We start from the raw sequence: 20,125 nt of genomic DNA, 5'->3' as shown, positions 1-20,125 counted from the left end.
CTGGAGGAGATTTCTCTGACATAGCCACTGTAGGCCCCTTTGAAATAAGAGCAAGAGTGAGCAAGAAAGAGAGCCAGAGTGCCCAGGGAGTATTTCCCATCTCCAGTATGATAACAAGCCACACTGCAGCCCATGATTAGTTCAGAGGAAGCTGTAGATTAGAAATCTGAAAGATGACACAAAAGCAGTTTGGGCCATTCATCCTAAAGTTTCTGTTAAAGAGACTTAGTTTTTACCTAATCAAATACTGCTCCTGTCAACTAGCACTGTAGAGATATGAAGAGGGCTTAAAGTCTCTGAGTTAAGGCCAAATAATTCATCAGGAAGCCTCCACCCATTTTGCATTAGAGGTGTACTGCATGTTAACATTAGACCTCCAAGTTCCAACAGTATCTCACCATTTCCAGGTCATACGAGTTCATTTTGACACCTGGGAGCAGATGAAGCTTTTAAAGTAAGATGCTACTACAGGATGACAATTTTATGTTTTTAAACACAAGCTGAGGTTCCTTTTCATGCAATAACCTGCATGAGGCCTGTTTAGCTCATCAGTGACTGAAACAATCCTAGAGGATTTAACTCCAGCTTTGTGAGCAGGCAAAAATAAGACAATAACCATTCTTCTGGGAAAAGCACAGGAGAGAGAAAAATAGAGAACATTTTTCCCACCTTCTGCAAGCTAGCTTTACTGATTTTCCCGTGTGATTACTTGTAGAAAAAAGATAAAACTGTCTTTAAAAGTTAGTTGTATCACTCCGTCCCTCAGCCTTTTAATTATTTTATCAACAGTTCTGTTCTTGGGAAGTTTGTTAGCTTGATCTTCAGTCTGCTTCTTTGTGTTTTATCCTATGGCTTAACTTGAAATTATTCTGAAAATTGATCTCTCTTTCTTACTTTCAAAGTAAGTTATTAAACTATAAATCTGTTCTCTACAATTTCAATTCTATACAGAAAGAAAGAAAACAAAATTTCCCTGCTATTGAGGCTCGCATTTTTAGCTGAAGCAACAAGTAACAGACAATGACATGGATGTCCAAACTTATTGCCTGCTTGAGCCACCATGAATGTAGAGGTGGGATGCATATAAGTAAGATGCTCTGAAAATAATGTTGCATATTTATTAATATGCAAACAGAACCAATGTAAAAAGCGCAATAATATTATTTAATAGAGACAATTCTCAGCTACAAAACACTGTTTTTGAACAGAGTCACCACCATTAGCTATGCATTTTTACCAGCAACAAACAAGTGCCTGCATGCTATGCTTATAAACATCTGCATGGCCCTACAGAACAAGGCTTGTCTTCCATGCTACTGTCATCACTGCTGAAACCCAGCACCCTCTGCCTCACTATGCTCACATCCACTGTTTTGTCTCCATAAATGTTCAGAAAATTTCAATCAATTTAAACAGGACAAATTTAGTCTTATTAATGTGATTGGATGTAGCCCATTGATGTAGCCTATCCATACCCCTATGCAGAGTCTTCCTGCTCTCAGTCGGATCAGCAGTCCTGCGTTCACTTTCAGCCCAGGCACACAGATGCTTCTACAGCCAGTGAATTGTACACCTGTCCAAGCTGTAGGCAGCCAGTTACTCCCAGAGATGGCTGTGGGAAACAGCGTCAAACACTTCACTGAAATCCAGGTAGGCAACACAGACTATTCTAACTTGGAAAGGATCAGCAGATATCACTGAGACCAATGCCTGCTTCCACACAGGGCCAACCAAAATTCAAACCACATTCTAGAGACTGTTATCCAAAAGCTTCTAGAATTCTGGAAGGAACCTTTTCCTAGTATCCATCTGTTCTCTTGGTCCTATAGGACTCATCCTAAGGTGAAAGGAGCACAACCACAGACGTGGCTGCCACCTATCACTTGACTCCTGTATACCTATATATATACTAGAGTGAAAGTTTTCCTTACATCAAGTAAAGAGCAAAGGGAGGTGTTTCTGTTTCCTGTGCAGTGACTAAATCGCAAATAGTGTGCCAAGAAATTGAGCAGACTATTGTGAAGCTAGAGAAAACTCAGACAGTTGCATTGGTGTTTCTGTTGAGGGGTCGCCTTGCCTGTGCTACCATGGTGTCAGGGAGTCCCAAGATACTTCCTTTTCCAGGATGCTTCCAGTGCTTTGCTTTCATGCACTGTATAGATGGAAAAGGTAACACTGGCTACTAAACTGTCACTGGGCCAACGGAGGCAGGTGTCACCTCTCAGCTACTTCATAGTGTCTTTTATCCCTCTGGCTCCTGTTGTTTTGGGGAAGGTCACCAAAAAGACCAAATATCTGGAGGACTGCTTATTGGTTGGTTCTTTGGGCTTGATTCATTGCACACAGAATGGTCTTTGTTGTCTGATTCTAAAATTATCTCCTGCCACGTACAGGGACATCTTTCACTGGATGAGGTTGTCTCAAAGCCCTACCCAAACTTGACAGGCTGAGGAAGCTGGGCTAGTTTAGGCTGGAGAAGGCTGTGGGGTGACACTGCAGCCTTAAAGTACATAAGGGGAGCCAACTCTTTACAAGGGTAGAAAATGGCAGGACAAGGGGAAATGGTTATAAGTTGAGGAAGTGAAGATTTAGGTTAGATATCAGGGGGAAGTTTTTTACCAAGGGAGCAGTGAGGTTCTCGAACAGGCTGCCCAGAGAGGCAGTGTACCATGGCCCCTTCCCCACCCTATGGCCCTGGGCGGGGCCTTCAGCCCATATACCAACGTTGTTCCTGTACTGGGAAGACTAGAAGAGGACTCACAAATCCACACACATTCTGTCAAGTTCCAAAGAAACCTCAGAAGAACATTTATTGCTTTCATCATTTTTGTGGCTTTAGGTGTATGTTTGTTTGATCTGTTTGGGGTTTTTTTTGTTGGTTTTTAATTGTTTATATTAAATTTTCTATTTTTTTAAATCTTCTGTTGACCATGCTTGACAGAAGTCCTCCATGCTGAACATCAGCCTTCCTCCTGTCACAACCAAAGCCTTCTGATACTCCACAGGGGCAGCCACCCTCTGTGACACCTTAGCTCCTCACGTCACTGGGCAGCTCAGGTCCCTCCACTGGACTCCTCCTGTTTCGCTGGTTCAGCGGCTCCGAGGATGCCAGTCCCTGCCCTTCCTTCTTCCTCTTGGTGAAGAAGAGAGGACTTGGGAAGGGACAAGAGGTGGGGATGGGAAGGAGGGGTCCACAGGAACATTGGCTGTCAAAAGAAGAATGCCCAGGAAATTAATGCCTCATGTGAGCCTGCAGAGTGATCTGAAAGCTGGGGCTGTATCAGATAATGGCAAACTTACAGGATGGGAGGATCAGGGTTGCCACTTCCTGAGAGCAATGGGCTGGTAGTGGCTTTGCCCTGCTGGAGGTGGTTCCACTTCCATCGGTTCTTCGTCTGGCTCCAGATCCACCTCCATGGGCTCCTCATCACTCTCAGGAGGGTCCACCTCCATGGGCTCATCACTCTCAGGAGGGTCCACCTCCATGGGCTCCTCATCACTCTCAGGAGGGTCCACCTCCATGGGTTCGATGGTGGGGAGCCTCTCCATCAGCCGCCTCTTCTTAGCAGGCGAAAAATCCATTCTGCCTCCTTCGATGCAAAAAGACCACTCAGCAATCGAGTTCAGTGCAGCCACTGGCATTTCTTGCTCAGCAACTGGGGTTCTAAGCCCAGGGTCCCCCTTTTGTTAGGGTTTGGAACACCTGTGACATCAGGAGGCCTTGGTGGAATGTCCCATTGTGACCAAATGTCAATGCTTTATAGGCCAGTTTGGACCTGGTCCATGACTAATGGAGCACAGGGACCCAGTTTTGAACAATAGAGGAAAGATATTTTTTGTATAAGAAAAAATAAATACAAGAGGCGGAGATAAACACAGGCTGCTCTGAATTTAATGCCTTCTATTTGTTTCCATAGACACTGTAACAGAGAGTACAATAACACTATCATCTACTAGTGCAAATTCTCAGCTACAAAACACTATTTTTCAACAGTCACCACCATTAGCTGATTTGTGCATGGTCTGATCATCATGCTCTTCATTTTGTAATGTGACAACTGTGTATGGCCATCCAGAATATTACTTGCCTTTCCCATCAATTTTGCCACAGATGAAATGCATCACCCACCTTTTCAGTGTGCTCACAAATTGCAGGTACCAACATTTGGCGTTGTTGAACTTAATCCCATTGGCTTCAGACCCACCATACAGCCTATTCAGATCCCTCTGAAGGGCCTTCCTACCCTTAGGCAGATCGATGTTCCTGGCCAGCTTACTGTCATCTTAATGATGTGCTCTCAATGCCCTCATCCACATCATCAGTAAAGATATTAAACAGGATAGACCCCACCACCAACCCGTGGGGAACACCACTCATTACTCTGTTGCCAGCTGGATTTAGCTTCATTCACCACCACTCTCTGGGCCCAGCCCTCCAGCCAGTTCCTTACCCAGTAGAGAGTACCTGTCTAAGTCATAGGCTGCCAGCTTCTGCAGAAGAATACTGTGGGAGACAGTGTCAAAGGCTTTGCTGAAGTCCAGGTAGATCAACAGCCTTTCCCTCATCATGGGTCACTCAATCATAGGAGATCAGGTTGCTCAAGCAGGACCTGCCCCTCATGAACCCGTGCTGGCTGGGCCTGATCTCCCAGTTGTCCCACACATGCTGCGTGATCTCCCTTAAGATGATCTGTTCCATAACCTCAGCTGGCACTGAGATCAGGATGAAAGGCCTGTAGTTTCCTGGATCTTTCTTATGACTATTCTTGTAGATGGGAGTCACGTTGGCAAGTCTCCAGATCGGATCGGATGGATCTCATCTGGCTCCATGGACTTGTGGCAGTCCAGGCAGAGTAGCAGGTCTCTGACTTCCTGAATTGTGGGGGGTTTGTTCTGCTCCTCATCCAAGACATCCAGGTCAGGGGGTAGAGTACCCCGAGGACAACTGGTCTGAACTTTAAAGAAGACACAAAGAAGTCATTGAGAACCTCAGCCTTTTCTTTATCCTCAGTTGTCATGTTCACAGCCTCATCCATTACAGGATGGAGATTCTCTTTGGTCTTTCTCTTCCTGTTAATATATTTGTAAAAGAGCTTCTTGTTCTCTTTTACTCCAGCATCCAAACTAAGTTTAGGCTGGGTTTTTGCCTTACTAATTTTCTCCCTGCACATCCTAACAACTTCTTTGTACTCTCACCATGTTGCCTGTCCCTTCTTCCACAGGAAGTAGATCCTCTTTTTCTCCTAAAACTTCAGGAAGAGCTCCCTGTACATCCATGTTGGTCTTCTTTCCCACCGGCTCATCTTGCAGCTCAAGAGAACAGACTGCTCCTGCACATATAAGACCTCCTTCTTGAGAAGTGTCCAGCCTTTCTGGACCCCTTTACCCTCCAAGACTGAGTTTCAAGGGATACTCCCTACTATTCTCCTAATGTTATCTGGTAGTTAATTGTGAAGAGGGGTCTCTGGTTTTCTCCTCCTGTTTTCAACTCCTGATTCCCTGAAAAGTTGTAGCTGCAGCCCTTGCTGCTGCTGAGGGCTTTCTGCAAAGCCTTTCATTTCTTTCAGCTGCTTTGTAACTCTTGATTTAGGTGTTTGCCATTATAACCATACAGCATAGCTCTGTCCTGATGCTCCAGGAGTTCCTACAGTGATTTCTCTTGTTATTACATTTTAGTTAATTGCACAGATTAAAAGAAAAAAAAATCATTTAATGGTTGAAGATGTAAGGAGCATTAAAATAGTAAGAATAATTAACATATTGTCATTCTTTTCTATGAATGTAAAGCTTCTGAATAAACAAGTATATTTCATGTTCAGTTGAACAAGTATTTAGCATTAGATCAAATGTTAAATAGTAGTGATAAGGAAATCTGGCAATACAAATTCAATCAAAGCTAAAGAGAATCAGTCACAGTGGTAATGTTGGCAACAACAGCCTCAACTATTAGCACTTTCATCTAGAGAAAAAAAACAAACAAATGATAATATTCTCCCCAAACTGCATACAAGATTAGGTTATATTAAATCCCAAGATCAGGTCATAGTCCTGTGCTGAATGGATCACAAAATGCATGGTTTCTAAGTTTTGTTTAAAGGAAGATGATTGATGACAACCTCACAGGGAGGAAATACTCTAATCCTTCACAAAAGAGAACACACACACACATAAATTGTGGATATTATCCCAGGATACCCGACAAAACTTCAGTCACCATCTTCCTCATTTTGAACTCTATGAATAATCATCCAAGTCCCAAGGTGTAAAGGCAAAGTTTGTGTCTATTGCCTCAGTGAAGCCATAGGTTCTATGTTGCCCCTTTGGTAAGCAGGGTGTGAGTTCTGCTCACACATTCAGTGGTGTACAGACGATAGACAGCCAAAAGGTGTCCTTATGCTGTAAGCTGTAAAGAAAAACATGGAATACTGGCAGCACTGGTATGACTCTACAAAGGTTAACTCAGAGATGATGTTATGTCTGCAGTTTGTAGGTGTTAAGGCATACTATGAACAGTTATCTTTCAGAGGAATAGAAGAGTGTATTCTGCCCTCCCTTGAGTGCTATTCTACCATCACATTATCTACATAAACAGAGAAGACAGCTTTTGTCCACTTCTATGGCTTGGCCTATAATAACATACCCAAAACTAAGGATCCTTGTGGTTTTCCACACGCTATATTGTTTACTGTTTGAGCAACCTGCTCCACCTCTGAGGATAAGCAGCTCCATCCTGCTGTACCTGACCACTCTGGATGAGTCTGCAGATCAGAGCAACACTTTTCAAAGTTGACATTAATGTAGGAAATGGTGTTGGAACAGCTGCCCTGCTACAGAGTCAGGATTTGGTTGAAGAACAGCATATAATGTAGATCATTTAACTTCAGTAGCACCTTACAGTGCTTCACAACCTACCCACCTAAACACAGATGGGACAGCTTACATTGCATGAAAACATACTCAGTTAATGTGAGTGGGCTAAGCCAACATAAAAGAAGTTAATGACTGCTTTCCAGTGATTTTGAAAGAAGAAAACGTCTCTGAGGACATATTCTTTCCTCCAAGGAAGGTGAAATTTCCTCTTTCTGGATCTCAATAAAGTCACTTCCACATTTTTTTCCTCTGTGAGGAGTAGTCAGAATACCTCTTTTTCTCTATAAGAAAGTCTACATGGACAGGATACTCTTCCTGCTGAAATACCACAGACTTCATAAATAAGTCACTAATGTAAATAATGGATAAATATTTAATAACTTTAAAATGCAGAAAAGAAATTCAATTAGAGGGCATGTAACATGTCCCACTTGTACCTATTTTACATCTGCTATGGATTTACTATAGCTCATGAAATGGAAAGTTAGAACAATTACTTTTGTTAAATCTGTGCACAGTTATTTCCACATAAGCAAAATGCAGAATTATTCAGCAGTCTTATTTTTATAGATTTATTAAGTGTGTTTTATAGTATTCCCTCAACTTGAAGATAATCTTAAAATATTAACTCTCTTTCTAAAAATACACTCATGAAAAGAGTTTTACTTTTATCTGAACAGCACAGAGAATATTAACTCTAAGCATTCCAAGAAGGATCAAAGGATGGATCAAAAGGCCCCTTCTTCGGATGGAGTCATCTGCTAAAGTGACTTTGTCTTCTGAGTTGTCTTCTATCTTGCCTGAATACAAGAGATTGCCTAAACTTTACCAACTTTATCTGCCACATCCCACTGACCATTATACTTTCCCATTAGTCCTGCATTAGCACACACAGGATGGACAGTGAAGTTAAACTCAAGATTTCTTTCTAGTGTTCCTTGTTTGTGAAGTTTAAGACTGATGCAGAGGAAGTTTATCTCCTGAAAATAAATGAATGATTACTTGTAGGATATCATCTGGAAGACTATCTTGCTTGTCAGTGTTTCTTTTTTTCTTGCAAAGTTTAATAACCCAGTAGAGAAACCTTGGATTAGGATTGAAGAAGGGACCTGTCATAGGAGCTCATGGGAAAGTATGAACCACAGCCATCTAGCAGAAAGCTTAAAGCTACTTGGAATAGGGTTATACATAACTGAATCATATACGAGACAAAAAACGATAGAATGGATAAAGTATGTTTTTGTCCATGTATGTGTCGGCAAATTAAACCTTATTAGAGTTCCACCCTAAGAAAATATGGGTATTAAATTATAGGATGTCTGCTACATATTATCAACAGAGAAAACAAGACTTAGATGAAAAGCTTTGGGAGATCAGGAGATTTTTTTCCTGGGCAAAAAAGAAGGGGTAAAAATCACAGGTTAAAAGAGTAGGTTGTAATTGGTTGGGTGATGATTACTAGCAGAAAAGAGTTTGTGCAGCAGATTATCAGAATGTGTCAGGGATATCGTTGCTTCAAAATCTAGTGAAGGGAAATTTTTTCTAAATTTTACCCTAATTAACTCAGCAAAAGTGTTTGGAAAGGCAAAATACAGCTTAGGCAGGACTGTTGATAGAATGACAGTTCTTTTGAAAGGAAGGCAGGAGTTTAGTATGCATTTTTTATCCTGTTGGCTCTCTGCTTTGATGGTCTCTATGTAAAAATGGCGTTGGACATCTCAGCAAAAATAACTTCAGGGAACATCTGAAAGATTTGGTCTTCCCAGCATAAAAACAAAGCTAGTAGAAGTACTTCTCATATTCTGCTTCAGGAAAAACTTGGAGTGCACCTCCAGGGAACATTCTTTCCCTAGAAAACATGATACAGAAGGAACTGGTCAGATAATTCTTAGTGTCTCACAAAAGCAAATTAAAAAAGACTTCCAGACAGTCTGAAACAGTCTGCTTAAAGTCCTGAGGACTGAACTGAAGGTCTTGTGGAACAAGACCTCTTTCACAAATATAGACACCTTAACCATCCCAATATGCTAAAGAATTTATAGTTAGAGAGTCATGAAAATATAAAAGTTTTAATCACTGGCAGACTGGTGGACCAAAATCAGCCCTTTAAAAAGCAAGAGACCAGGCTTAATTGTCTGGAAACTTCAGGTAATATTCCATTTCCACTGAATGAGTTCTTGTTCAGGAATGAGTTCTTGCTCAGGAGAAAAGCAAGCATAATGTGGTACATGACAGTCAAACAGCATCCATCATAAAACAAACAGAGATATAACATTTAGTAAGTATTCCAAAGTTTCATTTTAGCAGTTGCAGGATGAGGGATGGAAGCCTTAAAACAAGACTCTTAGTCTTAAGGCACGGGAAGCACTGACAGTAGAGCATACTTGGCCAGATGAACACAGTTACCAGTGCTGCAATAGAAAATCATCAGGACAAAACGAACTGAAGGAAAGATATAAACCACTGTGTATGATTACAGGAGCAACAAATCTTCCATGGAGCTTTTGGAGCTGTAGGAATAAGCTGCCGGTTTTGAGGATGTATGACAGCAAATACAAGGCAATCCCAAGTGCTGCTTTAAAAGATATGTAGGTGGGCCCTAAGAAGAACAAAAAGGCCAATTAGTTGGAGAGGAAACAAAAGTTTCAGGATGATGCAGGATAATATGCATCATTAACAAAACTGCTGACTTCAGACGTCCTGTCTTGTGAGCTGCAGACAGATATGTGAGCTTCGTTCAGGGTATCCTCTGTCTTATGAAATAGCACCCTTAAAGATGAGGGAAGATAGGCAGCAGATATGTCTCCAAGGATGGATTAGGGGGTTGTATTACTGTATTACTGGGGACCAAGTGAGAGGAAATAGGAGTCCAGAGTCGGTGTATACATCTTGCAAATACAGAAAAATATATACTTTTAAGGGAAACAAAGCTCATCCCACTATGATAGGTGATGTTTTCTTTGTTTTTGTGTTTTCCTCTGGATTATGTACATATTTCTGTGTATTCAAAAGTAAGAAGTGAGGAGAACCAACAGTACGTACAACTTTGAAACCAGTATCAGTGACACTGGCTGGTTCAGACAGATAAAGGCCACAGATCAAGGCCTGCAGTAGTCACAATCATCAGAAGCACCACTGTTCCTGATCCTCTAAGAATGTTCAAATACGCTTCCTGAGTAATGAGCTACAGATGGTCACAAGCTTATTCATCAGATGTTATCTAGAGAGCAAAACCCAATTGTTGAAGGATGCAGTGAGACATAATCCTTATGAAGTCTGTGAAGTGGACTCAGTCGCTTTTTTACCTGAATCCTAGAGTCTTTGAAGAATGATCCATATGTGTTTGCTCTCCTGATGCAATGCTTTGAGTGTTGTATGATTCTGAATATATCTCTGTGAAATGAGAGATCAGCCTAGGACAGTACTTACCATTACAAAGCCAGCACATACCCTCAGTCTTTCTGAAGGCCTCTTTTCTATACATATTCTTTTTCTTTATGTTAAATAGAACATTGTCTGTATTAATAACTGCACCTTTTTGAAAGCCGTTTGCCTTTTTTCTTCTCTTTGTTGGCTTCTCTTTTATATGTGTGAGCTGATACCATTTAAGTCACCAGGAAGAACAGCAACTTTTAAGTTATACCAAAGCATCTTCTAAAAATCTCATCAGAAGAATTATCCTGATATTTATAGCATAACTTGGATAAAATGAGAATTTAAAAATAATTTGTGAGGTTAAGAACAATGTATATTACTTTGTCTTAGGGCAAAGATGATCGAAGTAGCACCAGCCCCTTCCATACACAGTTAAGGTCATTATTCAGAAGGTTATCTTTAGGTATTGGAAACTAGCCTTCCCAGGCTTCTTTAGAAGCCTACAGAGAAAGGAGGAACCTAATTCAAACAATACCTGGAACAGCAACTTTGACTCGAATAAGCAGATGGAGAAAAGCCTCTCCTACCTGCAGCAAGCCTTTGTGAATACCTTGTGTAGTTAAGACTTGAATTATACAATGGACCCTTGAAAGAAACATAGCTTACTCAACATCAGCCTATCAAACTTAGGTGCACTGGTGGAAAAACGCAGCTAAGATCAGAGCAATTGCACCACTAAACGTGATGCAAATCATGAATGAAAGTCCTTCTTTATCATAACTTGACATCTTGCATAGGAATGTAAAATAAAATGTTTGATGGCTTAAATTAATACTCCTAACTGTGAATGCTGGCAGCGTGGGAGCAGACACTGTTCAGCCTCTTCAGCTATACTGTAGGCATAACAGGAGGTCAGGTGGGTAGTTCCTCATACCTGCTGAACCACCCTCTCAAATCATTCCTATATAAATTAGCAGAGGTCATAAATTAAAACCTGTGTCATCAAGCCCCCACTGCTGCTTTGCTGAACTGTTTAGACTTCGAAGATTTCATTAATCTTCACAGAGCTTTGGGCATTCCTGGTTGAAAGCAGAAGGCTCCTGCCCTTTTACTGAGGAAGCATGGCATTCTATACACTCTGCTTAGAACAAGGGCTAGACTGACACCAGAAAAAGAGCTGTTGATGACACTGTTAACTTAACATGCCATGTGCCTCAGTGTCTTCCTTCCAATAAATAAATAAATAAATAGAATGGAAATACAAGCTTTTATTTATTTTGAGAAATCTAATCCACACTATATGCATTGCAGGGAAGAAAGTATCAGAAGGGCGTTGAGAGAGAGAGAAAAATGTCTCCATTTTCTAGTATTTGTTAAGCCCTGCTCAGTTAAAAGAACACCTCTTTTCTAAGCCTTCACTTAGAAAATGGCTGTGAACACTACAGAGCAACATCTGCTTTGCGAGTGTAATCCATAAAAAGCTTCCAAATGCCCTTAAAAATTGTTCCCTCTTTTCTCCAGTCTGAATGTCATCTCACAGGAAGCCATCTGGGACAAACATGCCAGCTATTTTGCTGCAGTGATAGTGGTATTGTCCTCAAGTGCCTCAGGATGAGTCACATCAATGCAAAAGTCCAATTATAGCAGAAGCCCCCCAAAGCAGAAGTATCATTTCAAATAAAGAAGACTGATGTAGCTGAATCTCTGGATTCCGAATGTAATTCAGTCACTTCATCACCTTTTGTGCAAAAGCCCTGCATTTCTTAAAGTGCCTGTGCTAAATCCCCAGCCTGGTTCTGACATTCCCAGCACAGATGTGATAGTCTTAAGCCCAGTATGTATGCATGTGGAGGAGCCAGTAACAAGGGGTTTTGATTATTATTTTTAAAAACAGCATTTTTAAACTTAGCATTTCTTTTCACTTGAGAGCAGTGAATGAACAGTGCCATCCACTGTTCCTCTGCATGATCCACAATACTCTCCAAGGATAGTCTTAAATAAATTTCAACATTAAAAAAAAAAAGACCAATTTACAATAAATAAATATACAGTGGTTAAAAGACGCAAGGCAACAAATATTTTTAAGGATAAATCATGGAACTGCAACTCTAAAAGCTGATTACAAGGTGGATTTTCAAAATATCTCTCAAATGTGGGCAAGCCATTCTAATTAAATTAGTTAGCTTTTACTCATTTATTCTAAAACTAAACATTACTACAATCAATTAGGCCATCTACAGCAGAGTTAGGTATAAATTCTCTCTTCATCTTACTGTAAGAACTATATTTCTTCTTCAGTGTGATCATCTGCTGTCTGGAACATGACCCTGATGAATGATACTGCTAAAAACAGTACTTTTAGAGAGGCTTAATAGAGAAAAATAAATAATACAGTGTTAATGAAACTCTGTATTCATGGATTAATATGATCAATACATGACTGTATGTTCCCAAATGTCTTTGACAACAGAATTCAAACTTTGCCTTTCACATGTATATTTTAGAAGCCATTCCTATGAAAAGATTTCAGATTCATCCAATCTGTGGTGATGCATGTCTTGTTTGCTAAAAACAGGTAGCCACACTGTATAACGATGATGCAGTTCAATAGTGCAAATATGCTCTATGTTCCCCAACCCAGAAATCCTGGGTTGGTATTATACCCACTTTTCCTGTTTGCTAGAACACAACTTCAGCAGCTAGCATTTTGCTAAGCAGATTTCACAATGCTTACCTTCCATCCATTTAAAACAAAGATATAATATTCAATGAACACAACGATGAATGAATTAAACCCTAGCAGTTTGCATTTCACCTCTTCATATTATTTTCTTGCAGGCAATGTCTAGACTATCAAGTAAAAACCACTTTACAATTCAAAGTGACTATAACTCCTGATTTTTCTTGCATTACAAATCTCTCATTGACACAAATAATGGTAGAAATACTATTTAGAAAACTGTATAACTGCTGAGTCCCAGGTAATTCAAAGGATAATTACTTGTTCATGATCAATGACCACTGATTATATGCTGCATAGTGCAGAGCTATAAAACTGACCTATTATTTTAAAAGCATATACTCATAACACGCTGTGCTGGCAACATGGCTTTTATGAGCTCAACACATAGCACCCAAAGTTTTCTCCAAGACATTTATAGGAAGGAGAAAATGTACAGTAGAATTGGTTTTGCTGATCAGGCTCATGCTCGTTCATATTTCAGGATCAAAGATTATTTTCCAAAAGCCATTTCCTATTGATGCTGTTGTGTTTGCTGCTCATTCACAACGATCAGCAGGACGCTAGGTTGTAAGGGTCAGACTGGAACTGATTTCTTTGATTTTCCTATTACGTTTTCAAAGGTAGGAGAGAATTTCACATCTTTCTGAAAGTCACTGGCTGTATACAAAGAAAGCTAGAGCTCCTGTGAGAGTAGATTAGAGCTGATTATAACTTGACGGAAATATTATTGCAATACATTATCTAACACAATTCCTTCTTCTTTGGACACAGATACTTTGACACATTCTCCCCAAATTTGTGTCTGTTTAGATTCCCCCAACTTGGGCAGCCTGCTCATATTGGAAATGAGATTTAATGTTAACAATATTAAATTTCAATTTCCCATTCTTTACCACAATAGTCTACTGAGGAAAAATGTAACATAAATTGAATTAATATTTTATTACATTGTGTTTGGAATTACTAAACAATGTTTGATAATGGCTTGGATCTCTAGGGCATTAACTGCTCCTTCATGGCAGACGCTTCTTTCCTATTGAAATGGTGAAATTATGCCAAACTCTCAAGTTTCCAACATTTAATTGTCATAGAAATAGATAAGAGATTTACAAGTTGCTCATATGAGGAATGGGCCATCTCTTCTACCAGCTTCTTCTTTTCCACGTGCTTAAGATAAACCAGAATCTTTAATGATGTCTCTAGATACAACTATCACATTAAAAGACAGGGGAAAAAAAAAAACCAAAAAAAAAACATGGTATGAAAAGAAATTATATTGACTATTGCAGTTTACTCTGTAAATTGTTGATCTGTCAAAGAAAAACAACACAGATGCAGGACTTTTCTGAGATAATTTCTGTTAATTGTGCCAGTACACTTAGGGTCATATGATTGCAAAGCCTTATGAAACTCTTTCCAATTTTCCATGACTTTATTCAAAAGGATCTCCTCCACCTAACAAGTGAACAAATGCAGGAAAGAACCAAAGCACCCCTAGGGTTAGGCACTGATAGTGTTATCACATCAAAAAATGTACTACAGTGACAAACCTAATGTTGGAAGACGAACACTTGCTAAAAATGAATCATGTTATTACTTAGAATGTAAAACAAGAACAACAGATTTCTTAAATCTTTTTTCTACTATGTCATTTAGGATCCGTCTGAGTTAATAGAAAGTTATTTTCAACTAAAACAGTTTTAGTGTATTGATTCCAAAACATGATGCGGCTTCAGGCCCCAGGTTTACTTTTGGACATGTTTGTTCTGCAAACTGGCTAAAAAGTAACTATGCAGGAAGCTGAGTATCTCACTTAATTTATCCTCTCCTTTAAGCGACTGCAGATTCATACCTGATGACTGAAAATGATAAGTTTTTACTATTTCTCCACAGTCCTATGAAACACAACTCACTAGGACTAAATGACTTGCAAGAGGCGCTCAACTTAGTCAAGGGATAATTTGAAGACAACAGGCTTTCACAGGAGAAAAATCTTGCTGTAGATGTTCCTGTTCAATGCAGAACCTGTAAAGGTCCCTTCCAACTCAAACAATTCTGTGATTCAGTGAAAATAATGACAAAAATTCTTTGGGATCTGCCTGTAGTACCGGCAGTTAGAATAGAAGCATTTTTTCACTTGTAAATTGAGTACAATAATAACAGAAAGTTCTGAGAAGAAATAAAAACAGAATCACAATTTTGATGGTAAATCTGAGATCTAACAGTAAAACTGCACATCTGACCAAGCCCTGTACCGTGCATTATCAGGTGAAAGGAAGGAGGTGGAGAAGCTTTTAGGATTTTCTTGTTTTCTGGAGCGTAAGTTGGCTCCAGGTTTTGCCCATTTATATAAGAACAGCCACAATGATGAAGCTGGAGTTACCACTCAGTACACAAAAAGTAAGGACTCCCAGACACTCAGGCTTACTTGCAGTTGTTTTCATTGAAACCTGGGAACAAAACCAGCCACACAGTCCAGAACAGATCTACTCCTCAGAGCAGAATCACATATTGGGTTTGAAATTAGGGCTGACATGGTAATACGTGGCTACTGTGGTATCCCATGTCGTACCTCATCCCAAGGTGACAATGATCCATGATATTTAACATTTCTTTTATCTGCATTCTACTCAAAACAAACTAGAATGGACCTGAGCTGATGCATGAAATATAGCTATTGTTGGAGCCATGAGAGTGGAATTCAGCTCCTGTAACATCAAAGACTTTCAAAGCAATGCACAACATTCAGAGCTGTTTAATGCAACCTTCTTTTTCTGCATCTAATACCTCTTGACACTACTGTGCTCCTTTGATATCTCTCCAAAACACTGTCCAGGCTACTCAACACAAAGCTAAACATGGAGTTACACAGTTGATATACTAATGCAAACCTAAGAGATGTGATACTGAAAATTATGAACAGCTATGTCTTAGTATGAAGAAGTAGACAAACCACAAACTGCAGCTAAGGTTATTTCTTAGAATAATTAGCTAACCAAAAACATATTGACTTATCTCTGTCAAAGGTATCTGGCAGAGTGAACTGAAGTTTTGACTGCAGAATTCAGTATGTAGTCTCTATGTATGCACAGTGAACAGTTCGAAAGGAAAACACTGTAAGGAGAATGCAAATTCAGAAGGTGTCAGTGTTGTTCTCCGGAAAATACACAACTTCTGTGTAGCATATAGCATATATTTTTAACACATATATATATTTAATACACACACACACACATACACATATATATAAAAGAATAATAGATAAAACAAGAAACAGCAAAATCTCAGTGAAACACATCTGACACCTGAAAGCTGAGAACTATTCCGTCCCTTATCTGCAGTATACACATACATAAGGTAGTGATTCTGAGTGAGATTTCAAAAACTTTCAGTAAGTATGAGGCTGCTTCCCAGCTGATAACTCAGCAGAAAGTGTCCAGAAGTACTGATCATGAAGAGGATTTACATTGCTGGAAAGTATGTGAACATACCAAAACAGACAAAAACTGTACGCAGAGTGTTAATTTTAATAAAACACATTCTGGCCTCAGTCATTACAGAAAAGTTTATTAAAAAAAAGACCCTCACCACTGATTCTTTTTCTTCAAATGAACTGAAAAATTCATGATACCTAAGGTGTCCAGTCTGATCTGGATTAACTCTTGTAAGTCTTTATCTTTGACTTGAGACACAGTGTAATGAGAAACATGACAAAAGTCATTTCTTGCAATTATTTCATCTTCTTTAAAAAAAAAGAAAAAAAAAAGAAAGAAAGAAAGAAAGAAAAGAGCAAAAAGAAAGAAAATATGCATTGGCGTGCATTAAAAAGAGAAAATCTTTACCATTTATTAAAACAGTGCTGATACTAACACATTACTCCTAATGTCTAGAACTATGGAATGAAATTATAATGACCTTTCCATTACTTTGATATAGATTATTTAGTTCGCTGATACCTGGTATCAGGTATCAAGTATATACACTGGTACCACCAGTGAATGAAAACATAAACTTGATTTGCACAGACCAGCTCAAATTCAGGTCAGCTTATCAGCTGCATTGCATTTCTTATCTAATCTGGAATCAGTAAGTACTTGGTGAACCTTGAGAAATTCTGAATCTTAACAGTAGTGTGTTAATTCAAAACATTTGAGGCCTACCCATGGACTTTGTCTTTCTTTTTCTCGTGCTCCTTTTGCATCTTAACATGCAGTTTTTATATCAGTTGAACCACTAGTCTGGGTCTGTTGGCACTTGGGGTGCACCAGCTTTCAGGGAGAATCTTTGGCTAGAGCTTGATGCCCTGTCACACTGTCATGCCAAAAGATATGTATTTAGACTGTAACAGACAATGGATGTATTCATGCAAGAGAATCCAGATATTTTTATTTTGCTACTCTTAAAGCACAGGTTTTCTCTCAGTTCCCATGGCAAGTAATATCCATAATTTATGTAGGAGTTTTAAATAAAGGTCTGTACTGACACTTATCTATGACTGTCTACTGCAATGAAAAAGTTTAACTTTTTTTTTCTTATTATTAAATTGCTTGTTTATTTTCTCTGAAGAAACCTAAGGAAGGATAATGGAGGGAAACAAAAAAAAAAAAAACAAAAAAACAAGAGGAATAAAGTCTCTGGAACAATAACAGAAACATTAGAAGTAAATAGTTCCTTCAGTGATTCAGCTCCTGGCTAAGCACTAGACAAATATCTCTCTGTTCATAAAATTCACCCTAAGAAAATTCTGTTTCACTTTAGTCCCCCACAGAGATCCTGGGTGGCAGTAATAATATAGAGGATGAGCAATTATTTACTTCATCAGTTGGTCTGGGAAATACTTTAAAGTTTTGCAATCAAAAGATAATGGTCTTCTGAAACTACTTTCTGCTATTTGAATTTTCTTCAGAGACTGTTGTCACTGCATTAAATCATATGGAAACAAAACTTGATAATATGCCTACCTCCCCCAGTAAATAAGCTAGGAAATCTGGTACTAGAACTAGAAAGATAGCCTGTGCTTCATAGGAAACAATTATACAGAATGAGTATATCTTACCCATGAAGATGAAATATCTGTTATGATACAAATACTTTGTTTAAACCTTAGGCAATATGTGAAAGCTAAGGTATACTGCATCTGTATTTGTTCAGTTGTTCATGTTTGGTGTTTTGACCAACTTGCAGTTTAATTGCATTTACTTAAAATTGTTTAATTTTATTTCCCAGATCATAATCTAATTCAGTTCCAGCATCAGCAGTGTGAATGGAGATGCAACAGTTCATTCCAACCACAAAAAAATCATTATGTATGATATGTAGAAAGATAAGCAATTCTTACAGGTCTTTCTTTCAATGTAGGAGCCTCCAGAGGCTGGTGATTAAATGGTTGTTTCAGCCCGTCTTTCCTCTCTACAGTCTCAAACACCTTTCCCTTTGTTAACAATTTCATTCAGTAAAGCCCCAGTTCAGTAAATGACTTAATGTCACATAGTAAAGAGACTTACTGAATGATGGCCTGAATGCCACATTTGTGATTATTATCCACTGCAATCTGTGACACTGATTTCTTTTCTTATAAACTGCTGGGTGAATTCTTTCATTTTGTGGTCATATATACATGTGTACAGATGATATACTGCAGAGCTAAGGAGAACAGTTTTTATGTAATTGTATTAGAAAGGAATTGCGATACATCATCTATATAAAACTATCTAATAAAAAATGCCAACAGCCCTTCTGAAGATATGCCCTGCGCTCATTTTGCTTGTGTCAACGAGACTGAAAGCTTTAATTTTTTTTCAGTCTATTATTTGCTCATTGGATTCAGAAATAGAGTCTTCAATTTAAGAAGCGCAATGTGTAGCAAATCAAAGTAACAAAAAAAAAATAAAATAAAATAAAATCCAGCTGTGCACTTCACCACACGATCACTTCATCTGCTGCATGAGTCTTACATATCATGGCATTCCATCAAAGCTGATAGAAAGGCATTTTAGCATAGTTCTGTACATTGGGAAGGACACGGAACTGGTGAAAACAGACAGTTCCTTATCAAAAGTTCACATTCTAAAGATAGACATAAAAAGGCAATTCAGACTCTACAGAAAGTCAGATTAAGTTGTTTTTGAAAATGAACTATGCAGCAATAGGCTTGAAATCATGTCAGTGTCAGACATGTTACAATCTGTCAGATGACAAACTGCAAATGGAAATATCTGTATGTACAGAATATAGTATATTATAGAAATGTGAGCTTTTAATAATTACCACGCAGTTATAATTCTAATTAACTACACATATCATACTAATTTTATCCTCTCATCAAAACAGATTTCCTTTGTCCATCATTTCTCCTACATGCACAAGAACCATGGGGATATATACTCATTGCTACACAGAATGTTTGGATGTACACACTTATGGCATCACCCTTCTTTTCCAAAATGCTGCATCTCAAATTAAGGTGTATCACAGTATCACAGTATCACAGTATCACAGTATCACAGTCTCGTGCGGGTTGGAAGGGACCTTAGAGATCATCGAGTCCAACCCCCAGGATTCGAGCCTCCTGTGTGGCAGAGCGGCACTTCTACCACTTGCATCACAGGGGGGATTCGAACCCAGGCCTCCGGTGTTGTAAGCGGCATTCCTACCACTGCGCCACCTGGAAGGCACACATATATTTATGTCTATCTTCAATTTGAATGTCAACTGCAACTAGCTGCGCTAAGATACAATACTAAAACTAGTAACTGTGCACCTGTAGGAACACTCTAGAGTTTACCTGATGCCAGGCTTCAGCATAAGGCAGAAAACAATTTAGTTTCTGTTACGAATCTCATGCATCTAAGAACTTTGAGTTAGTAGATTTTCCAGTAACAGCAAACTTCCTTGCCCTGAGATAAACCATCTCTTTTAATAAAAATACATATCTGTTTTTAAAGATTTTAAAATAATGAAATTTTGCAGATGAAAGATGACAACCCATTACTGCAGTTCTAAATTTCTCCTCATCACAAAGGGGATGTGTACATGTGTACAAAGACTCTGAAAGAACGACAGTGACACATTTTCAAATGATGCAAATGAGAATGCCTTACATGGCTGGGACACCACATGCAGTCAAGAGCAATAGCA

General features: G+C 39.0%; 1 protein-coding gene across 1 annotated transcript; it reads right to left on the bottom strand.

Moving 5' to 3' along the window:
• Positions 1 to 2,784: 2,784 nt before the first annotated feature.
• Positions 2,785 to 3,740, bottom strand: LOC146762394 (uncharacterized). Its single transcript, XM_085517895.1, has 2 exons — positions 3,301 to 3,740; positions 2,785 to 3,206 (listed from the first exon to the last, which is right to left on the bottom strand). Exon 1 carries the CDS (start codon positions 3,640 to 3,642, stop codon positions 3,313 to 3,315), a length of 330 nt encoding a protein of 109 aa, XP_085374021.1. The 5' UTR covers positions 3,643 to 3,740; the 3' UTR covers positions 2,785 to 3,206; positions 3,301 to 3,312.
• Between the last annotated feature and the right edge of the window lie 16,385 nt (positions 3,741 to 20,125).

The sequence above is a fragment of the Coturnix japonica genome, chromosome 1 (assembly GCF_054131305.1).
Source record: "Coturnix japonica strain WE chromosome 1, WE-NBRP24, whole genome shotgun sequence".
Lineage (NCBI taxonomy): Eukaryota > Metazoa > Chordata > Aves > Galliformes > Phasianidae > Coturnix > Coturnix japonica.
The sequence above is the reverse complement of the archived record's forward strand: the minus strand, read 5'-3'. Positions and strand labels throughout refer to the sequence as shown.

What these genes read in the sequence shown, in the direction of transcription:
- LOC146762394 (XM_085517895.1), bottom strand. Translation starts at nt 3,642, where the DNA reads ATGCCAGTGGCTGCACTGAACTCGATTGCTGAGTGGTCTTTTTGCATC.